General features: G+C 48.7%; 3 protein-coding genes across 6 annotated transcripts; 1 reads left to right on the forward strand and 2 right to left on the reverse strand.

Moving 5' to 3' along the window:
• The first annotated feature begins 2122 nt into the window (after nucleotides 1–2122).
• Nucleotides 2123–7081, forward strand: LOC108926448 (proteasomal ubiquitin receptor ADRM1-like). Of its 3 annotated transcripts, none has more exons than XM_018739122.2 (10): nucleotides 2123–2202; nucleotides 3296–3510; nucleotides 3837–3953; nucleotides 4148–4271; nucleotides 4555–4641; nucleotides 4823–4904; nucleotides 4995–5227; nucleotides 6039–6196; nucleotides 6774–6876; nucleotides 6960–7081. In XM_018739122.2, the coding sequence occupies exons 2-10, from the start codon at nucleotides 3301–3303 to the stop codon at nucleotides 7058–7060; spliced, it is 1215 nt and encodes a 404-aa protein (XP_018594638.1). In that variant the 5' UTR covers nucleotides 2123–2202; nucleotides 3296–3300; the 3' UTR covers nucleotides 7061–7081. The 3 variants fall into 3 exon arrangements, with proteins under 3 accessions (XP_018594638.1, XP_018594639.1, XP_018594640.1); XM_018739123.2 differs by having other exon boundaries at nucleotides 2159–2202; nucleotides 3228–3510; XM_018739124.2 differs by having other exon boundaries at nucleotides 2172–2202; nucleotides 3299–3510.
• A 162-nt stretch (nucleotides 7082–7243) lies between these two features.
• On the reverse strand, nucleotides 7244–9823 carry LOC108926450 (40S ribosomal protein S21). 2 transcript variants are annotated; one of them, XM_018739125.1, is made up of 6 exons: nucleotides 9732–9823; nucleotides 9205–9284; nucleotides 8675–8738; nucleotides 7694–7765; nucleotides 7536–7591; nucleotides 7244–7276 (listed from the first exon to the last, which is right to left on the reverse strand). In XM_018739125.1, the coding sequence occupies exons 2-6, from the start codon at nucleotides 9252–9254 to the stop codon at nucleotides 7267–7269; spliced, it is 252 nt and encodes an 83-aa protein (XP_018594641.1). In that variant the 5' UTR covers nucleotides 9255–9284; nucleotides 9732–9823; the 3' UTR covers nucleotides 7244–7266. The 2 variants fall into 2 exon arrangements, with proteins under 2 accessions (XP_018594641.1, XP_018594642.1); XM_018739126.1 differs by lacking the exon at nucleotides 9732–9823 and adding an exon at nucleotides 9632–9725.
• A 4489-nt stretch (nucleotides 9824–14312) lies between these two features.
• Nucleotides 14313–19981, reverse strand: LOC108926386 (CDK5 and ABL1 enzyme substrate 2). Its single transcript, XM_029251648.1, has 9 exons — nucleotides 19171–19981; nucleotides 17971–18063; nucleotides 17822–17899; nucleotides 17282–17390; nucleotides 16378–16507; nucleotides 15844–15941; nucleotides 15640–15746; nucleotides 15355–15559; nucleotides 14313–15166 (listed from the first exon to the last, which is right to left on the reverse strand). The coding sequence occupies exons 1-9, from the start codon at nucleotides 19545–19547 to the stop codon at nucleotides 15026–15028; spliced, it is 1338 nt and encodes a 445-aa protein (XP_029107481.1). The 5' UTR covers nucleotides 19548–19981; the 3' UTR covers nucleotides 14313–15025.
• Between the last annotated feature and the right edge of the window lie 1784 nt (nucleotides 19982–21765).

The following is a 21765-nucleotide window of genomic DNA, read 5'->3' on the forward strand; positions in this document are numbered from 1 at the left end:
CTCCATGATCATCATCATGTCAAGAAACACGCACTTCTCAGTGACAGTTTATAGAAAGTACGAGAGACTTTATGACATTATGACCATGATTATTGATTTCTCTCGTGTCGTATGTCGGTGACACACGTTCACGTGCCCTGTCGGCACAGCGCACTTTGATTTACACGTCTTTACATGTACATTGTGTTCAATGAGACACTTTTCCTCCGAAGCGACACACATCTCGGAGAAAAATACACTGAGTTCATAAGATCAACAGAAAGAGACACTTAGACGTGTGATTCTAAAGTGCAGTTAATTTGTTACTTTCCACCACGTGAACCAATCAATGTTCATCACACGACGAGTAGCTGCATGAAGGTTATAATGTTATTCAACAGCTGTGTAATCGCAAAATTATTGAGCATAAACATTTACACGTTTATCATGTACTTTCGAGATCAGGGGAGAAGTGAGTCTTAGGACCCTCCTAAATGTAGAGAGAGATTCAGCAGTTCTGAGTGAGCGGGGGGAGGTCGGTTCCACCACAACGGAACCAGAACTGAGAACCTTCGTGCTTTTGCTTTCGGACCTTTACCCACAGACACCCCACAGACACAATCTTAACGGCTCACTTTTTGTCACGTGACCCGTGCCCTCCCTACTGTACATGACCGTATGACTGATGGTGTCCTTCCAATTGTCCTCATTCCAAGTAACACTACAAGCTGTTTTCCTACAACCACGTTTTACCGTATCTCTTATTTCTTCCCGTGCCGCGTGAATCCCTCAGTCCTATTAGTACTCCGCGTAAGTTAAATTATTACATTAAATTATTCACTTATTCAGTTATAATAATTATATACAGTATATTATTATAATAAAGTCCCGGCTCGCTGTCGCCCCCTGGTGCTCAAGACGAAGATCCGCTACGGGCTCATTTACCGCATGTGGTACTTTGCACCGTATTATTACTGTACTCACCTTTAGTCACCCGACTGCTCTCACAATGTGAGCATTTTACCCACAGGGGTTTTCCTACTATGCAGCAGGGTAATTTTACTGTTCCCACTCAGGGTAAGTAGCTTGACCGAGGGCACTACAGTGTTGCAGGAAAGTTTGTGGATCCTTAGAATTTTCTCTGTTTCTGCATAAATATGACCTGAAACGTGATCACATTTTCACGCAACTCCTAAAACGAGATAAAGAGAACCCAGTTAAACAGGCGAACACATTATCATTACACTTGTTCGTTTATTTATTGTGTTCATTAAAGTGTGTTTGTGTCATTATAAGACGGATGTTTTCTACATTTTAGGAACCAGTACAACAGTTGAATTTCGGGAGCTACTGAACATTAAAGATTCAATAGACTGACTAAGACATGTGAATAACAAGCTTTTAAAACAACATGTTTTCAAAAAAACTGTAAATATCGCTCATCAGTTCTGCAGTACGATAACAGTCCGCCACTGCAGAGATTTAATTTTTTTATAAAGAAAATTTACTGACAAAAAGCAGTAATTACAAAAGTCAGGATCAGAAAGAAAACACGGAACCAGATCTAAATATTACAACAAACAACAATACCAGAGGATATAAACAAAGAAATGAAATGAAATGAAATAAAATAAAATAAAATAAAATAAATAAGAGTCATCCCAAAATGGGTAAGAGGTTAATAGCAGCACAGTTCTCAGAGCATTGGGGGTTTAGAAAGTAGAATTGTCTTATAATGTTTAACTTTTTTTGGAAGGGAAAGAAAGGCTTTGAGTTACTAAATTTACACTTATGTATATATTTAGCTAATAAAAAGACAAAGTTAATATATGGTACCCATTGTCTTCTCTGTCACATTTGTGAAATCCAAGCAAAACATGTTTTAAAAGTAAAGGAAAATCTGAGGAAAAGCAAGTTCGACCAGAACTCTTGCGCGGATCGACAGAACGAAAATTGATATAAAGCTGTTTCTGCACATTGAAAAACCTGCGGAAATTCGCCGAGGGCACGTGACGATTAGTGACGTCTCCCGTCCTCTCCACCAAACTTGAGTAAGTGCATGCTTGCTCTTTGACTGACAGTGTTTTAGACCAATTAGCATATGAATTTTAACGCTTTCTATCCAATCACAAAACAGTTATGAATTTCCCGGAAACCGGCGGTCACGGAAGTAATAGTGTGCACAGACAAGAGTGGCAGTCGGTAGCTTTCTTTTTTTTAAAGGTAACGCAATTATGGTTATTTCTGTGTGTGTACTGCAAGTAATTGTGTTAAGTAGAGCGATACAGAGAAATTATAGTAATCTTCCCAATTATTTCTAAGTGTGTAACGAGGCTGTGGCATCGTTGTGTGGTTTAGTAAACTTTTTGTGGTGCTTCTTGTTGTTGTTGTCGGCTAACGCGCCGGGCGCTCGTTTTGCTTCATCATCACGATGGTTAAAACTAAGTCACTCAGCGCCGCGGACGAGTCGTGTTAGAAGGGAAATAAAATAAAATTCACCGCTCATAACACACAGCCTGTAAGAGAGTGTACAGCCTGCGCTCCACTGTAACTTACTGTACTTTTTGGTGGAGAGCTGAGTGAGAAGTGAAGTGGCCATGATGATGGACACGAGTCACGTCACGTCACGTCACGTCGTCGACGCTCCTCTATTCGCTTCTGTTCCTCTTCAGCAAGAAAAGGAAATAACGAGTAAAATGAGTTAATTTCAATAGTCTGTCAAAGTTCTCGTGTTGTCCGGAAGTAAAGATAACTTTTGAAAAGGCTGGATTATATAGATGACGACCATATAGGCTGCCTTACGTTTTGTTTTTGTGCAGAATAATAATCAGTGAATGAGTGAGTAAAACGACGTCCGAGGTTCCTGACAACCGGACCACTTGTAATGAAAACCATGCTGCTTTCAGAAGATCTTGCATTTAAACAATAAATATACAGCAAAAATGTCAGCACACTAACTAAGTTCGCAATGATTGAAGCAGAAAAAATCAGTTGAAACCCTTGTTGTGTTCGGTCGTGTTCAAGATACAGCCTGTGAATTTCTTAAGGGTTTCGAGTTATTATCCTCCCCTCTTCTTTTTATTTAACCTCTCTTTATGGCTATTTTTAATTAGCTTTTTTTTCCCCCCAGTAAATGGGAGATCCTTCTCTTAGTGCCCTAGGTATACAAAAAAATCCCTGTTTTGGTATCAGTTCAGTTGCCTGCATTTCTTTGGGTTTTTCCTCTGTTCACTCATTGTTATGTTTAGTTACTTTTTAAAGCGGTTCGCCCTTGACCCTTATCCCCTGTTGCGGTGGACTCGTCGCTCCCGTGCAGCAGCCATGTCGTCCGGAGCGCTCTTCCCCAGCATGGTGTCCGGCTCACGAGGCACCTCCAGCAAGAACCTGGTGGAGTTCCGCGCCGGGAAGATGAGCCTGAAGGGCAGCACGGTGACGCCAGACAAGCGCAAAGGCCTCGTCTACATCCAGCAGACAGACGACTCGCTCATCCACTTCTGCTGGAAGGACCGGACCACCGGCAATGTGGAGGATGTGAGACCCTGTTTTCCTCACATATGTTTTATCTCTGAATCAAATCGCGGTGCTTGTTGGAGCTGTAATCCAATCTGCCGATCTCTGAAGTTCCTCCACAGTACAGTTATGTTCCCATTAGTTGTTTGTTAGCACACGCTTCCTTGGTAAACTCTTTAATTTGTCAGTTTTAAGCCAATTTATACAGCTGTATATCCCCCTGAGGCCACTGAGGGAATGTACTCAACACGCACCCCTCAGCTGTGTTCCCTGCCACTGCATGTCCCTCTATGCATCCTGCTCCAAAGTTCTTTTGGAGTCATGTGCTTCTTGGCATGTTTCAACAGGACCTGATCATCTTTCCTGATGACTGCGAGTTCAAGCGGGTCAACCAGTGCACCACAGGCCGCGTCTATGTGCTGAAGTTTAAAGCCGGGACCAAAAGGCTCTTTTTCTGGATGCAGGTGAGCTGAGTGCTGTGGAGCCAGCCTGATGTGGAGCCCTGAGTCACAATATGAGGTTTCATCCAAACATCTAGAGACATGGTTCATTTAGCATGACTTCTATTAGTTGTTGGTTTGTGTTGTCAATGTAAACAAAACCAGACCCAGCAGTGGAGAACGCAGCAACTAGAGTGCATCTTCTTTCTGGTTTGCAGGAGCCCAAGACAGACAAGGATGAGGAGTACTGCCGCAAAGTGAACGAGTACCTGAACAACCCACCCATCCCCGGTGCCATGGGGGGCCAAGGCAGTGGGGGACATGAGCTGTCTGCCCTGGGAGGTGGGAACTGGCCTGACGTGTGAGCGCAGGAACTCATGCTGTTGTACCTTTTATTGAGGTGCATTGTCCCGCTGTGTGAATGTATCTCACAGTGTTAGGACGCAAGTCCTCATTTCACCTGTAAGAACTGCAGCTAACAAAACTGCACGGATACTGAACAGTCATGAAACTCGTACTTCCCGCTGTAGAAACATTGAAACCTCAAGTTATGTAGATATAATCTTCTGGTAGCCTAATGACTAGTTTTCTCTTTATGTTGACTAATCTGTGATCTTCTGCATAGGTGAAAGTGGACTGCAGAGCCTTCTGGGTAATATGAGCCATAACCAGTTAATGCAGTTAATCGGACCAACTGGCCTTGGAGGTCTTGGTGAGTAGGCTGCCAGTGGGGTCACAGCTTCCCCCTTCACTGTGTGCCATGCCTATACACAACAAGGAACTGTTTTACTAAATATCTATGTTAGAACATTAAAATAAAATTGACCCTTTCCCCGAGTATATTACGTATTACTGTCTCGTTAGCGTGACTACTTGTGTTTGTGTGCGTACAGGTGGTCTAGGTGCATTGGCAGGGCCCGGATTGGCCAACCTGTTGGGCAGCGCAGCCCCGCCCGCCAGCAGCCCTCTGTCCAGGTAGTCATTCGTTTGTGGGTGGTAAGGGGTGTCTGTGGTCCAGTGCCGTGTGAGCGTGACTCCTTCTCTGGTTCTGTTCCCCCTGCTCAGCTCTCGCAGTCAGTCAACAGCCACCGTGCCCTCCTCGGCCTCCCCTGCACCCCGGCAGAGCTCGGCCCAGACCACACCCACACCCGTCGCTCCACAGGTTACTGCTTCCCCTGCGGCCATTCCCACGACACCTGCGGCCCCCCCCAGCCCCACACATCCCATCCACCTGAGCGACCTGCAGAACATCCTGGCCACCATGAATGTACCCACCCTGGCGGCTGGTACTCAGGGAGGTGAGCGTGGGAGGTTACCAGAAAGGTGTCTTTTAGGCGTTTGACACTTTTGTCACCTTACAGTTGTTCCCAACTCCTTCGTTAACTGGTTGGGTTCTGTAAAACTCTGATACAGCTAAAGTATTTATAGAAAGAAAAAAAAAAACTCCTGCTTTGTTTTTAAAGTGGTGTCACAGTAATTGTTTGCATGTGCTTCTGTTGGCTTGGAGGGTAAACAGAGATAACATTTGAATTTTTGAAAAGTGGTATCCTGACCATGTTTAACACCAGCAGCCACTGTATGTTAGCTGACATGTGACCAAGGGAACTTGCAGCTTTATCTATTTATGAATCTGTTCATGTGAAGCACACACACACATTTTCAGAACCGCTTGTCCCATACGGGGTCGCGGGGGAACCGGAGCATACCCGGTAACACAGGGCGTAAGGCTGGAAGGGGAGGGGACACAACCAGGATGGGACGCCAGTCCGTCGCAAGGCACCCCAAGCGGGACTCGAACCCCAGACCCACCGGAGAGCAGGACCGTGGTCCAACCCACTGCGCCACCACACCCCATCATGTGAAGTAGCCTTCGGTAATTGAGTATTCCTGCAGCTAGTGTCTATAACCGCTAGCAGTGTTTTTACCGGAGATAAGTCTTCATCTCGCAAGCCCCTGCTGTAGTACTCTTGAAATACCCTACTTGCATAGATGAGTGCTAGTGTCAGTTATATTGATCTTTGAAAGCATTTACTTTGCTGAAAGTCCTTTGCTCCTTCAGCTATGCATCACAACAGTAAAGGTCACTGATCTGCTGCTGTTTCTCTCCAGTGGACTTGGCCAGTGTTCTGACGCCAGAGATCATGGCTCCTATCCTGGCCAACGCCGAGGTCCAACAGCGCCTTCTGCCGTACCTGCCCTCAGGCGAGTCGCTGCCGCAGACTGCTGACGAGATCCAGAGCACGCTGACGTCACCGCAGTTTCAGCAGGTTCGTACCCACACCGAGCTTCCCGTGTGCTAGTCTCTCGTCAGCGTTTGCTAAGAAAACCGCATTAAACTGAATACCTGTTATGTTTTTGTGTGAAGATGCAAAGGGAAGAATGATAAAAGTCCATAAACATTAATTCCAAGGAAAACAATTTTGATTCAACAAGTTACATTTGTGTAAAGGCAAAGCTCTACAAATGGATTATGGACTACCATTGGAACTTAGAACTCTTACAACTTACTCTTCATCGATGGTCTTAGTGTCCACCAAATAGCCTTGTGCTTTTCTTTATAAAGAAATGGGTAGAACTGATTGATGGGCAGGCTTTTTACTTGAGTTTACTTGCTTTCTGCAGTACAGCTATGGATTTTGGCGAGATTTACAAAATCGTTGCTGTTCATTCCGAATGTCTTTCGGCTGATAAATTCATCTAAATGTCTTCTGTGGTTTGTCAAGTAGTTCCAAAAAAGTGGACATTTTTCTTCCCTCTGTGTCTTCATATTAAATTGAGGAATTACTAGCTCTTGTTACATAATTGTAATGAACCTTTGAATGAGTTATCCATTTCTCCTCCTAGGCAATGAGCATGTTCAGCAGTGCACTGGCCTCAGGGCAACTAGGGCCGCTTTTGAACCAGTTTGGCCTTCCCTCAGAGGCCGTGGACGCCGCCAACCGAGGAGGTCTGTGTCTGCATACAGCCATGGGGTTCTCTCCCCCAAGGAACTCTCCTCCATGACAACTAAAGCTTGTTTGTCCTCTCCAGACGTGGAAGCATTTGCCAAAGCCATGGAGAATGACAGCAAAGGGGAGAAAGACCGGGACTCGAAAGACAAGAAGGATGACGAAGATATGAGCCTTGACTAAAGTACCTTGTTTTATTGGCGCTGTACTTGCTTTTTACTTTAACTGTTGTGGGTCAGTTGGTATGTCCTTCCTGGGCTATTTGTGTGTTAAACACCTCCCACTAATAAAAGTTGTTGGCATGAATGCACTGATTGATTTGCATTTCACCCCAGTGGTAATTTCTAGCCAACAAGCATTTTTTTTCCTAACTCCAGTCATCTTCAGATTTACAGGTTCCTGCAGAAAGGGAAAGATTTTCCATGAAAACACTGCTGACAATGGTCCAAAAGAACCCTGCTCTTTCAAAGGACACATTTAGCCAGTTTGAATTTGTCATAAGATGCCTTTTTAGAGCACTAAAGAGTTGCAGTAAAAACTAATGGTTCTAAGGACTAAGCTAGCTTTAGAATTGGGAACTGCAGTAACCTTGAGCAAGGTACTTAAAGCTGTTCAGTGGTTTGTGAGAAATGAGCACCAGTGGTCAAGCTGTCCTTACTTGGACACAATGTTGTCGTTCTTGGCCAGCCGCAGCAGGGAGTCATCTGCCTCACCCTGTTAAATGAACACAGGGCCTTAAGTTTAGAAAAATTTGCTTTTAGAAAGAAAGAATTTGGTTGAGACAAGTGTATAGAGGAGTGTTAAAACATTCTGTACCATTCTTCGGATGGCCCCGCAGATGGCGTACGTCTTGAACTGACCATTGAACCTGCCAGTTGTCTTGTCAACCTGACCAGTGAAAGAAAGTGTGCAAATCTGTCAAAACCACCATGTGTAACGGAGCCTGAGATGGATACACGCATGAGCTTTGTTCTTTAATGCTAACAGGCTTAGTGAGGACAACAAGGTCCATGGTTTCCTTATGATGCTGCTTGGCCATCATACAAGCGCTCCATGTGACTGAAGCTGATCACCTGCCATGATGGACGAGATGTACTTATGTTAACACAAATCGACTGAAGTTGCTCGTCCCAAGGGGGATCATGGCAAACCGGAGCCTAACCCGGCAACACAGGGCGCAAAGCAGGAGGGGACACACCCAGGCCGGGACGCCAGTCCGTTGCAAGACTTGAACCCCACACCTACCGAAGAGGAGGACCCGGCCAAACCCGCTGCACCACCACATTCCTCTATATCAAATTAATGGTCCACTACAACACAGTTCTTAGTTGTAAATCAACTTTTTTCAATCTAGAATGCCCGGGGGGGGGGGGGGGGGCAGCCACTGGCACTTGAACCTCTGGAGGTTTTTTTTTTCCCCTCTCACTCCCCTCCCTTGACCTTTGCTTGGGAGTTTTTTGTTCCTTTCTTCCCTGACCAGTAGGCATAACTGTAGCTTCAATAACTGCATGGATACTGTATCCCTCTAGTATATAATCAATTTATTTCCCTTTGTTCAGCACTGTTGAGTTGAAGACTTTGTCCTCGTACTGCTGTGCAATACAACAAAATTATAGCAGTACTCCAGGTTCTTTAGACAACAATATAAAACACTAAGTATAAAAAAATTACAGTAAACGGATAATAGTAAAATAAAACAATACAATGAAAAGCTGTTACACTGTGTCAAGAGTTGGTGTAAACGTATAAAGAGCAGAAGATGCTACAAGAACTAACTACACAGCAGAGCTGCTTTACCTCTGCAATGTTGATCTGGATGGAAGCGTGGTCCTTCGCCCAGATGATCCTGTTGCTCGCGGAGCTGAGAGACACAGTCGAGGCGTCACAAAGAAAGCAGAGACCAGCGCACAGCTCAAACATGACAGCGTGGAGCACGGTGAACTGGCATCGGTTAGGAGTCGCGCGACCTGCTGCAGCAGGATTCGCTGAGCCGACAATCTCTCACAGAGTACTGGATAGTGTGAGCCCGTGACCCTTACCGAACATTTCATTACATGCAAACAAAATACACCAATCAGCAGCAGGCACATCATTACAATCCAACAAAGTAGGGATCTTTTCCCATTTTATTTTATTGTACTAAAACTGTCGTGTCAGTGGGATCATTCAGAATGATGATGATGATGGTGGAGCAAGTGGAAGAATTTACCCCCCTGGCCTCTAACACCTGTACACGTGTCACTATATTACACATAGATACAGACAAACACTAGTAGTAGTAAACGCAGAGTACAACCATGCATGCATCACCATGAGGGTTCACTCACCACTTGCGCGGGACGTACAGGTCCACGAACTCTCCGGCGTCGTTCTGCATGTCGATCTGCTGATGATGTCGTCACACCGACTGAAACACATTCGAACACAGAAGAGTAATTTAAGCTAAGCTAAGCCTTAGCCTAGCCTAGCCTCAGTAGGCGCCTTCCAGTTCGAGGCCACACAGTAAAACCACAGTAAAAAATTGCTACACAAACTTTCCTCCAAAGAATACCGAGAAAGGGAGCTTTCGGCGCTCTGGAGCGCTTTAAGTTTAATATCGCTCGTGTCGCCGCGTTGTCACAAAACCCACGTCGCCGGGCGCGAAGCGAGGCGGAGAGAGAGAGAGAGCGCGACTCACAGTCAGCCCACAACCGCGGGGCTCCGCGCAAACCAGTGTCTTATTCTACTGGGAAAACCGCGCACACTGCTGTTTACCTTAGTAATTGTATCCTGCAGCACGGCACTCGACCACACACACGAAGAAAATAATATTATTATTTTCCTTTCGTACCCCCCGAGCATGCCGTTCACATACCTCCTCTCAAAAATGGCGAACAGGAAAAGGAGGAAGTAGTGCCCCGGAAGCACAACTGTGACCTGGCACCCCGAAACCTCTTCCGGTGTAGAACAAAGACGTTAACGTATACATCTGGTTTTAGTTCTCTTTTTCTCTTTCTAAAGGGAACGTTCTCTTTGTTAAATGAACACTTTAATACACAACATCCAAATCTATCAAAGGCGAAGTATAGAAAGAACGTTATAGTATAGATATGTAATCATTTGAGTAACATATGAAATGGATATCCTAGAGCTGATTTAAGATTTATTTTGAACAAACTGCAGTAACTTTCCTTTTGGCAGCATATTGGCAAAATTATTTTCCCAAGAAATAAATTTTAAGCTGCATGTTTGACGAGAACACCCGTCTCTTCCAGACCTGCAGTTGACATTCGGCTGTCTACGCTTCATATTCACTCATAAAAAAAGGCCAGAAAAAGATAACTGGTGTGGGCTACTGGTTAAGGTACTATAGCTTGAATAACAGCTCATCTTCATTAGATACATTAACAGGCACTTCGTGCTGCTTCTCTCACACGATGGTCTGCATAAAGCAAAGGGGGTCAGCAGTGAGCCAGGTGGATGCTGACAGTGTTTGCTCTCCTTGGTTAACCTCCTGAGCACAAGTCCAGCCTGTTTTCCGCTCTAGTCGGTGGCGAGCTCCCTCTATAGACTCTGCGGTGGGATAAAGCAAAGGCCTCTTTCACATACAAGAGCGGTAGGACGACTGGCTTCTCAGAGATCTAGGGGTTGCGTCTCGTGTCAAAGCGCTTCGTATCTTTTAACCAGATAATTTAACGGCCTCCTTGTTTCTACCACTTCTGAAAGAAAACACCTGCTTCGCCTCCAGTAGTTCAGTGCCGAGTTGTTTGCGGTCCGGTGGCTCGGCCCGGTGAGGCCGAGGATCGAAGGGCGACGTTCAAGCGTTGGGTTCGTCTTTTGGCTCATTTCTAATTGTAAGGCCTTTTTACGTACAACAGCTAAGGATCCAGGTCTTGTTGATCATTCTAGTTGTTAAGTGGTGAAGATGCTGGACTTGAGTCTCCCAGGTCTTGTGTTTAGATCCTTGCTTCAGTTCCTTAAAACACTTTTCACCTCTTTTTTTGGACCTCTTCAAACACAGATACTAGTTGCATTCTGAAAAACTTGGTTTTGGGTTCAAAGACAAGCTTGGTACTTTATAAGAATACACACACTATCTGAAACCACTTGTCTCAAGAGCCTAGCCTGGCAACGCAGGGTATGGGGCTGGAGGGGGAGGGGACACACCCAGGATGGGATGCCGGTCCATCACAAGGCACCGCAAGTGGGACTTAAACCCCAGATCAACCAGAGAGCAGGACCCAGTCAAACGTGCTGTGCTACTGCACCCCTTCTTCATAAGAATACTCTAAGGATAAAGTGCTCACTTGACATCAGAGATTCCTGTTGACTTTCTGCCACCTTGTGGTGACAATGAAAACTGCAATTAAAAAAATTATTTTCAAATTACTGTAACTTTGCTCTTGGCAGCAAAGACAAGAATTTTCTTACCACGACTTGCTCTAATGCAATATAACAAATAAGGCATAGCTTGTTTTTTTCTTGAATAGTTTTGGAACCTGCTCTTCACTCAGCGATGTGGATAAAGAAAAGGCCTGTTGCACTACGCTGTGTGTGCGGTCTAGTAGTTAAAGCACTTTCTTGTGTTACGCAGGTGACCGTTTCTAGTCTTTTGGAAGATTGTTTTCACCGACTCGTTTCTGCCGTCTCTAAACGCACACGTTCACTTCACCCGTGGCTCTGTGCCTTGCTGGTTCAGCGCTTGGTTTCAGAGGTGTGGGTCTCATGTTCAAGTTCTTCCAGGAGCTCAGAGTTTGTTTTACATACCTTAAGACTAAGGCCTTTAAGACATAAGATATAGCTCAGCATGACTTTGCGAAGAAAGATTAGGAAGGATAGGGTCCACATCTGCTGCAGGCATGCTGGTGGCTGATGAGGCCAATGCGAGGTGCAGAATCTGCCACAGCAGCTGCATGGGAGGGACTGGTTTATGGTTGGTGCTGAGGGAAGAGTGTTCTTCCACTTTCTTCTCTTCTCCTCCATGCTGGCCCTGCAGTTTATCTCGAACTGTGCAGCGGCCTGCTGGACTGTCAGCCGCCCCAAGTCTGTTGGCGGCCTGCGATGTCTGCTGATGCTGATCTATACTGCAGAATGCAAGGGACTTTTTCCAGTGTCCTTGTATCGCTTCCATGGTGCCCCTTGGACACGATAACCTGTGGACCATTCGCCCTAGAGTAGAAGCTTGGGCAGGCAATGGTCATCCATCCTGAGGAGCATAGCCTCTCTGCTAGTGTACTCTGCTCTTTGCAGGACTTGGATGTTGGTAACATGACCCATCCAATGGATGTTGGGAATGGCACAAAGACGGCATTGATGAACGTGCTCAAGAAGTTGTAGATGGCGACCTCAAGTGACCCAAAACTCAGCCCTGTACAACCTGACTTTTGTGTCTGCTTGGAGGTTCCTGTTGTTCCAGACCCATCTAGAGAGTCTGTCAAAACCACTATTGGCTTTGGCCAGTCTGTTGTCCACCTTTTTGTCGATTTTGACATCGGAGGACATCACACACCCCAGCTAGCAGAACTGTTGGGCTGATTTTGCCTGATGAAGATGCTGGGGGATTATACTCTTCTTTGGGTGCGGGTTGTCGGTATATAACCGAGAGCAGTCAACACTCACAGTGAGCTCTGTGGGCCAGGGGGTGAGAGCTGCTCGTGTACTTAATGGCATGGCTTCTCACATCCTCTGTGGTTGTAGTTTTCTTCTATTTAAAACAAAAAGCCAAACAAACTGAACAGTAACAGTACTCAACAAAAACAGACTGAAACCCGCTGGAGACGGTGCTGCTCTCCGGAGGAGGGGTTTGGGGTTCGATCCCACATGTCACTGACAGTTGGTACTTTAAGGTAAATAAAATACTCCCATGTGACACACATATGGGAGGGGGCTGGGATGTGTGTAAGTAACACATGGACCCATGGTCCTTCAGGGGAGTATTGTGTCCAGTAACTACTGAAAGCTGAACAAGAAACTTTTATGCTGCTCACATGTAATGTAGTAAGTTTATAAAGGCCCTTCACAGGGCACTTTTTTCCCCTCAAAACATCCTCACCTCCCATCGCTCACCCCAACGGATCCAAGCGCTGGCGCCAAGGGCAGCGGCAGGCTCAGCTGCGCAGTCCATACTTACCTTCCCTGCTCCTTACCCGTTACACCACACCACTGCACACGAAGAAGCCCTTCAAACAAACTAGGTTTGCTTGAGTCACACGTCTGCAGCTGTCTCCTTCTCTTAATGTAATGCATAAATTGTACGTCGCTTTGGACAAAAGTGTCTGCTACATTAATAAAGGTAAACAACAGTCATACCTTTTCATCTTGACAGCTCATGTACAAATATAGGTTAATAAGGAATTAAAGGTCCACAGTGGGCTCACCACAAGAAAATAAACGAGGTATTTAGTCACCATGTTTTGTCCCAGTGGATCTTAATTCTTGTCACAGTTTAAAGGATTTAGGGAAAAAGATGTAGATAAATTGTCCCCCCCCATAGTTTAAAAGAACACAATTGTGACATCATCAAGTCAGAAAATATATTATCAGATGACTGTTGTCCATAAAAATATAAACTAAAAAAAGTCCAAAGGCACAGCACTGAATGATACCGAAACATTAAAATACTGATACAAAGATAAGTAAACAACAAAACGATGCCTTTTAAACAGGACCCTGCAATGAAGAGACACAAAGAGGAACATTTACTGCAACCATGGAATCAGTTCTTCGTACCAAAGGGTCTCCGGATACAAACAAAGGAATCGCACAAATCACAGCGTCTCACGGCACCCGGGTTCCTGCTGAACCACAAAGAGCTTTGACCTGGGCTCGGCCTCGGCCCGGGGGTCTCCCCGCGGGGACGGCGGCCTCGTCCGAAACGGGTTCCGAGCAGCAGCTGTGGGAGTCGGAGGAGTTTCGCACCCTGCTGGTGGAGGAACAGGAGCACAGAGGAGCAGAACACAAAAGGTGCTGGAGAGAAAACGGGGACAAAGCAGGAGGAAGCGAGCCCCCTCCAGGCAGCGAACACAGAGACACGCAATCGTACCCCATCGGTGAGTAATTCACACTTGTGCTCCTGTTCCCACTGCAGAGCTGCGGTACCACATCCCCACATACAATCATCATAATAATAATAATAATAATAATAATCCCTTCTAGGAATGAACCACAGACCAGCTGTGTGCTGTCGCACAGCGCGAGGGGCTGCGTGCTCACGAAAGGAGCATCCTGCCCCAGCGCGTCTCCCGCGGGGAACCGGACCGAGCCCGAGGTGCATCCAGCAGCGCGGTCAGCCATGGCGAGCGCAAGCCTGCGGTTCGATTGTGCACAAATGCTGCTCGCACCCGTGGCGCACGGCTAGAGGAGAGGCCACGCGGGACTCCGCAGCTCCGCTGAACGAGCGCTTTGGCTCAGAGCAAAGAGACCAAAAAAATGGAGTTTTGTAAAAAAAAAAAAAAAACACCACACACACACACACACGTTATGAATATTACAAAAGTAGAAAGAAACACAGTAACATTAAAGAGATTCAAAGATAAATATCGAAAATGATGAGAACAAAACCTGAGGGAAAGTACTTGGCACAAGAGTTGCGTTATTGCAGCCTCAGTCGGACACTCGACCGGCGCTCGACGTCCCGCCGAGCCCTCGTGCGCTCGGTGCCCGAAGGCGAATCGATCGCGACACACACTTCCGTAGCGAAAGGAGGAGAAACACCAGCGAAGGACGATGATGTTTCGGCATCGAAAAGACACCCAACAGAGCGTAGAAAAAGAGAGCGTGAGTCTACAAAACTCCTCTGAAGAAGATGTCATCGTGAGGTCTCTCTCTCTCTCACACACACACACACACACACACACACACACACACACACACACAGTGTCTAACAGCATCGAGCAGCTGCCCCCCCAGGTACCTAAGAGCACAGACCTCGTCAGCCACAGCTTCACCGCAGCTCCCACCCCACTGAGCTCGGTCAAAAAGTGACAGGAAGGAAACGGATGAGGAATTGTGGGTAAGGACAGCTGTCGCCGCTAAGAGAGGGACAACCTGTGGGTGAAGGTGCAGGTCTCCGACCCGCCGTGTTTCTGCAGCCGTCAGGGGAGAGGCGGGAGGTGGGCCCCCCCCCCTCCAGCCACTTCCTGGTCACAGGGGAGGGTTCGAATTCGTGGCTCAGGGCTGCTGCACAAGGCGCCGGTAGTGGGGCAACACTTTGCTCTCGGGCAGGTAGAGCGCCATCTCCAGGGCCACGAGCACCGTGAACTCGAGCGGGACGAGCTCCCGGCGACTGATGCGGAAACGCTCCTCCAGCTTCTGCTCGAGGGGAACGAGAAGAAGAAGGAAGTCAGACGGTGCGGCCACCCGGAAGGGGCTTCGGGGTAATTCGCAACGAGTCGGCTGTAAACGCGTTTAACAGGTACAGAGAAAGGAGGCCCACGGGGGCCGAAGCAGCACGACTGTAAATGGGGTAAATGAGGAAGTAAATCGGCGACACGACGCACGTCAATGAGCAGCCGCACGTCCCCCCTGCGCAGGTCGCTGCTGATCTTGGCGGCCAGCAGCACGCAGACGGCCGACACCAGCTTGCGGTTCTGCTTGTCGAGGCGTCCCTGCAGCACGAGCTTCTCGAAGTAGGCGAAGGCCATCGCCACGGTGACGGGCTGCAGGCCACACTCCTCGCTCACGGCGCGCATCTCCCGCTTCAGACTGCGGGGGACAGAGAGACGTGCGTGACGCCGGTGGAGGGGGCGGGGCGGGACGAGACATCCCCGCGCTGCGGCTCCTACCTCCGTATCTTGCTCAGCGTCAGCTTGATGTGAGGGAACTTGTCTCTGAACGTCTCGTTCATGTCCTTCTTCAGGTCCGACGGCCTCACGTACTCGATCACCGTCGTCTGAGGACACGCGAGTAAAGCGAGTGACGGTTTGTTCGAGGAGGGCGGAGCCAATGCCGCCGCCGCGCAGGGGGCGGGGTCAGCGCCGACTTCTTACCATGTAGGAGGCGAAGATGAGCACCCGCTTGTGCTTTCCACAGGGCCAGTGGGGGTCGCTCAGCAGGTTGGGGTTGTACTCCACCTGGTCGTCCCCACCTGGTGTGGTGTTCGGAGGGGGGGGGTCAGTGTCACCAGGTCTTCCGAGAGCTGCACGTTTCACACTCCTTCTCACCAGACATCTCCGTTACACTCTCACGCATACAGAGAGAGAAGACCCTACCCACAGCACCAAGTGTCCAGCTGTGACACACCTACATAAAGCTAAGTTCTTGGAAAGCACGCGCACACACAAAAAATATGGAACATCAAGTTCATCTGCCCTTTCAACCATAACTGTTATTGACCACCGTGTGCGCGCACATGTGCACGCGCAGCTCCGTTTAGCCTTCACCGTATCACGCTTCTTTCTCATTCTGCATGTTGCCCTGGATGGCAGCGAAACAGTAACCGAAAGAACGATCTGTTCCATGCCCCGCACAGCCCCAAACACCACTGGTTGCCATGGTCGCCATGGTGACGAGGCACCACCTACCTGGGTCCTGTCCAATAGAGCTGAGCCTGGCAGGGGTGTGGCCTCTCTGGCTGCGGGGCGTGTCCACCGGGGCACTCTTGGGCCTCACGAGGGCATTGGTGGGCAGGAGGAACTTGGCATAGGACACCGTCTTGGGGAAGGGTCAAGGAGAGGTCACAAAGGGGTCAAACGGAGACCACTGAATATTCTTAATTATTCATTAAAGCTTTTCTCCAAATTGGCCAGTGGCCCTTTAACTTACAAACACCATTTGGACAAAGTCAGTAATTTTGTCTTCAAAGTCATAGCCGAACAACTCCGTTACTAGAGCAGTAACAACGTATCCAACACTATTCCAATATTTTTATTAACAAGTAAAAATACGCAGCCTCTACAGACATCTTTTGAACACCGACTGGTCCCATAAACACCTTCAACGTTCCCCATCCTATCACTGATCGCCGACACTCAGGAAAAGCACACAGGAGCGGTAAACACTGTGGCACCGAGTTGAATTAAGGCGGTTGCGCACTGCTCTTCTGTTCGCTGCCATCTGCTGGCTTGGAGGGTAAAAGCAGGTCACATCGAGCCCACAGATCAGAGAAGGAAATTAGTTTTTAGAAAAAAAAAAACTCAAAGTTGTTGTATCTTCACAATTAGTGACATGGCCATGCATAACAAGATTATCCGGGCCATTTGATATTTTTATGGAGCTGAAGTCACCCCGGGCGTCGCTGGAATAACATCGTCGCTGGGGAGCCGGGCTTGAACCGGCAACAGTGCGGTTGCAGCGTCCGCAGCGAGAACTCGGCCAAAACGCAGAGAGCTGAAATTACGTCTTCGCCTGCTCAAATTTGGGTCAAGGGTCCCGGAGCACGGGGGGTCCTCAGGTACCTCGCCGTGACCCTGTCGCGCACGCACTCACCTTGCCGTACGCACCCAGCTCCACGCCCTCCAGCGTGGGGCTCGCATTCAGGCTGGCGGAGACCCCCCCCGAAGGGTGGCGCTGTCGTTCAGCTTCCAGCTTTGAGTCACTGAACGAGGGTGGGGGGTGTCAACCATTAGCATTACAGCTCAGACCATATTGCTGCACTGCACCGTTTACCTCAATCGCCACTGAAATTAAATAGGTTTACACAGCAGCAAAAGAAAACTAATTCTGCCTAATGCCAGGCTTTCACAAACACGGCGGGGTTAAAACACGGTAAGATACCACAGTAAAGATGCTGAGACACAGTGAGTGAAAAGAGAAGTCTTTGAAAGGTGAGTCACGCATTTGTGTCGCCCTGGGGGGGCTGCGGCTGTACCCTTGAGGAGGTACCCAGTCGGCATATGTGCAGAGACGCCCTCCTTGAAGACCTGATAAGTCTACAGTAACTGACAGTTACTATGTAGCCTATCAGTTACTGTACTGTAGACCATCAGCCAATGAAATGCAATACTGACACCATGGGGGGCACCGTACCTGCAGCGGGGGGTCTGTCCGTACGGGAGGATGGAGAGGGCAGCACAAAGGGAGCGCCTGGAGCATATCAGTACCACCCTGAAGGGGGGACACAGAAAATTGTCAGTGACAGAAACACACACACACACACACACACAGGCTGTCCTCACCTGCCTCCTCGAGTGTCATACTGCCTCATGCTCTTGATGAAGTGCACCTTCCTGACTGTCCTTGGCCCTGGTGAACCTGATGGGCTCCGTAACCTGCGCATGGGGGAGGAGCCAGTCAGTGAGTGAACCAACTGCAGCCCTCAAAGAGCTTGGTGTGTCTTACAGCGCCCCCTGTGGTCACTGGGCACTATACCCAAGAGGCAAGGCCAACATCAGACCTTCATCATGAGAAATGGGCAAAAAAAGGCTCATTGACTCCAGCACAGCTGCCCATGTGGGTCTGTGGGGGGACAAACGTTCTCTCTCTCTCTCTTACTCACACACACACCTGTTGGAGGGCATTGTGACAGACATCAGCATCCCACACCTTTGACTTTTGTGAACCATAATTACAGCTCTCAGCTCCCACTCTATTTTACCGTACCTTACTGCACTTGATCACAGTGACCGTGACAGTTTGTCTGGGCTGAAAGGCTAAAGGAGCTCATCAGAATCGCACTGGACCCAGCTGCAGCGTGTGCCCATCGGGCCCCTTTCCCACTGGAGCTCAGTGCCTGGGCCCACACCGCGAAAGCACTGGGCAGTTCAGGCGAAGACGGAAAACCAGCCTCCCAGTGTGGGGCCACATGAGCTGTTCCACTGACTGGGGTTTTTATCTCAAAACTCCAACTCTGGATTACAGACTTTGTGAACATGAAACATTAAATCAAACAGGATATGAGGATAAAGTCCTTATGCTGATTTACCCTTTGAAACTGTTAATTCAGGGTAAGCACAGCATGAGGTGGGATTCAAACCTGTATCCTGGAAGGTAAATGGCTACTACCCACCCCACCCCACCCCACCCCTCAGTTGACTTGTTTACTCCAAGGTGAGCATTGCTTTGGATAAGTAACCGCAAATGTTAAGTGTAATTGTAACCGCAATTAGAGCTGTGAATGTAACCAATTATAACTCTAAGTGAAAGTAACTAGAACCGTAACTGTAACAGTATCAGTAACAATAACTGTAACAATAACTGATCAGTAGGGCGCCCGAAAGCACCGCTTCCACCTGTAGTAGAAGCGCAGGTGGCTCCAAAGGGTCCTGCGACCCTCTGCGTAGCGGAAGCACAGAGAGCAGAGCGACAGTCCCCCGTTCGTCAATAATCACCGATTACCGAATCCGCACTCCTACCGGACCGAACGGGACCGGACCTACCTGAGCTGCGAGCCGAGCTCCGGCGCCGGGAGCGGGGGGGTCGGTTGCGATCCGGGCGCCTCCGAGACCTCCGAGACCCCCGAGACCTCCGGGACCCCCGGGACCGCGGACTGGCTGCCGGGCGCGATCCCGATCTGCGACCCCGACGCGTCGGGACCCCGGAACTGCGGCTCGCCGCGCGCCGCCGCCGGCTTCCCCGCCACGGGGCGGCCGTCCAGGGAGATGTTGCTGAGGAACAAGAGGGCCGCCTGGCGCCGACGCGAATCGCGACCCCTCCGCCGGGGCTCCCTGGGCTGCCTGCCGCCGGCTGGACGCAGGGCTCCGCACGGAGGGCTCACCGACCCCCCACCACCCGCCGTCGCCTCCTCCGACGCCATTCTTCACGGAACTGACCGAGCAGACAAACCGAAAGCGTTTTACCGGGTGCCAGAGCTTTGCCACGCCCACCGGAAGATGATTGGGTCGGGCAGCGCTCTTATGCTAATTTGTGCATTTGGGGAGATTTGATTGGGTGTTGCACGTTTAAATCCCAATGGATAATTAAGTGCACCATTTCCACTTAAACGTGTATCCGGATTTAAAGTGTGAATGACTCTTCTATTAAGTAATAAACCGGTCTTATTTCTCAGGGCTGCGGGTCTGTGAGGGTCCGGTTGTCGTCCTGTCAGAATACCTGCTTCTCGTACAGCAGAATACTAAAATGTTCGTGTTTACCCCGTAACAAAGCAGACAATTAAAAATGGACATTAATTACACACGCAATTTTCTGAAGCGCTTGTCCGCTTCGGGGTCGCAGGGAGCCGGAGCTTAACCCGGCAACACAGGGCGCAAGGCCGGAGGGGGAGGGGACACACCCAGGACGGGACGCCAGTCTGTCGCAAGGCACCCCAAGGGGGACTCGAACCCCAGACCCACTGGAGTGCAGGACCCGGTCCAACCCACTGCGCCCCCTGGACATTAATTAAACAAGAACATTTAACTTATGTTTCAGTTTCAGTTCTGGACCTAAACTGCTATGAAATAAAGCAAAAAGTCAGAAAAGTAATAAAAGGCTAATTCATTCCCGGTAGCGCATCAGCTTCAGGGTTCAAGTCCCCGTTTGATTCCTCTGAAGTCCACAAAGTATTATTTTATTCTTCGGAACAACAGAACTGTTACAGTGACAACAACACGTGTCATGTTCGGCTCCTTGGGCACTCTACCCCCTGTGGTTGGGCCAGTGTCCCTCTTGCACCGAGTCCATGGCAGCAGTCGGGGTGTCTGAGGCCTGTCTCTGCGCTCGTGCCTACAGTTAAAACGTGGACATAAAGGTGTCCATTTCTGTCTCACTTTGGAGAACAGTGACAGGTCATGTGCCATGAGCTGGAGACCGTCTGAATGAACAGGATTTTCCATTTTTTAATTCTCCTCCGTGACATCGCGACCCGCCCCACGTTTCTGAACTTTCCCTCGATCCTTTATTATACTATAGTACTATACTGCACCATGTGCTGTACTCTACATGAGCTCCGGAGCCCTTCCTTCTTCGGCCTCCGCACGGATTTGCGCTGCAGGTTCACGCTGCGGCCATGAGGGGGCGCGTTTTCCCCGCTCGTTTGAGTGTTTATTTATAGACCCGACTGGTGACAGAATCTCCTCCTTGATCCGACATGAAATTCTTCTTCCTGTCAAGGGGGCCTTTCCCCCTCCCTCTCCAAGGACTGGTTGAAGAAGTGGAGCTCTCTTTTCTGTCTCATGGGCGCACGCGCACGCACACTGCTGCGCAGACTGTAAAATAGATGCTCTTAAGGTGTGGCGTGTGGACGCAGTGAGACGCACCAAATCTACTCAGTCCAACGTTCTGAAATGAGGGCCTGAAGCAGCAGAGGAAGACAGATGAGGGATGAGGACGATGGACACATGAAGGACGTGGGACGAGGGAGAGACCCAGAGGAGCACCGTGGTGTGGATGGAAGCGATGAGGCCACGTGATAGATGGTGGAGCCAGACGACTGAACTGATGACTGAGAAACCGTTTGAAGAGCTCCAAGCCCGCTGTTGAATTTTGTCAGTGTTGATAGTGTAAAAATTACTCTGCTGTATAAAAGGATAAAACAGATTAAGTGGCTTCACGTGCAAACCTCACACTGACAGTCGCCTTGGAGAAAAGCGTCAGACGGAAGAATAATAATAGTGAGGAAATAAAATTGTTTATAATGAGGGGAAATTCTGCACCTCAGCAGCACGGTAGAAATCCAAAAGGTAGGTTTACAGTAAAGCATGGTAAATAACCAGTGCTGTGACAAGATCACGGTAAGGACTGACTTTGAGGTGCCTCCGAGTATTGGGACCACCCTGGCGGGGGGGGTGAGGGGCACCTTGCTGGAAGAGCTGTCTTGGCAGCACGTGCTGCGAGAAAAGGACAACACCGGGAGGGAACGCTTTAAGGTCCAATGACCACAGTCGCGATGAAAAAAATCCACGGCAAAGAAGTGAACGTGAGGCTGTGCCCTCAGCCAGTTTTACTATGGTATTTGCCCTACTACATTCTGATCACAGCACTTTTTCCCCCTTTACTCTGTTTTACTTGCTGACTTTGCCTGTTGCCCTCAACAG

Source organism: Scleropages formosus, chromosome 5 (assembly GCF_900964775.1).
Source record: "Scleropages formosus chromosome 5, fSclFor1.1, whole genome shotgun sequence".
Taxonomy (NCBI): Eukaryota; Metazoa; Chordata; class Actinopteri; order Osteoglossiformes; family Osteoglossidae; genus Scleropages; species Scleropages formosus.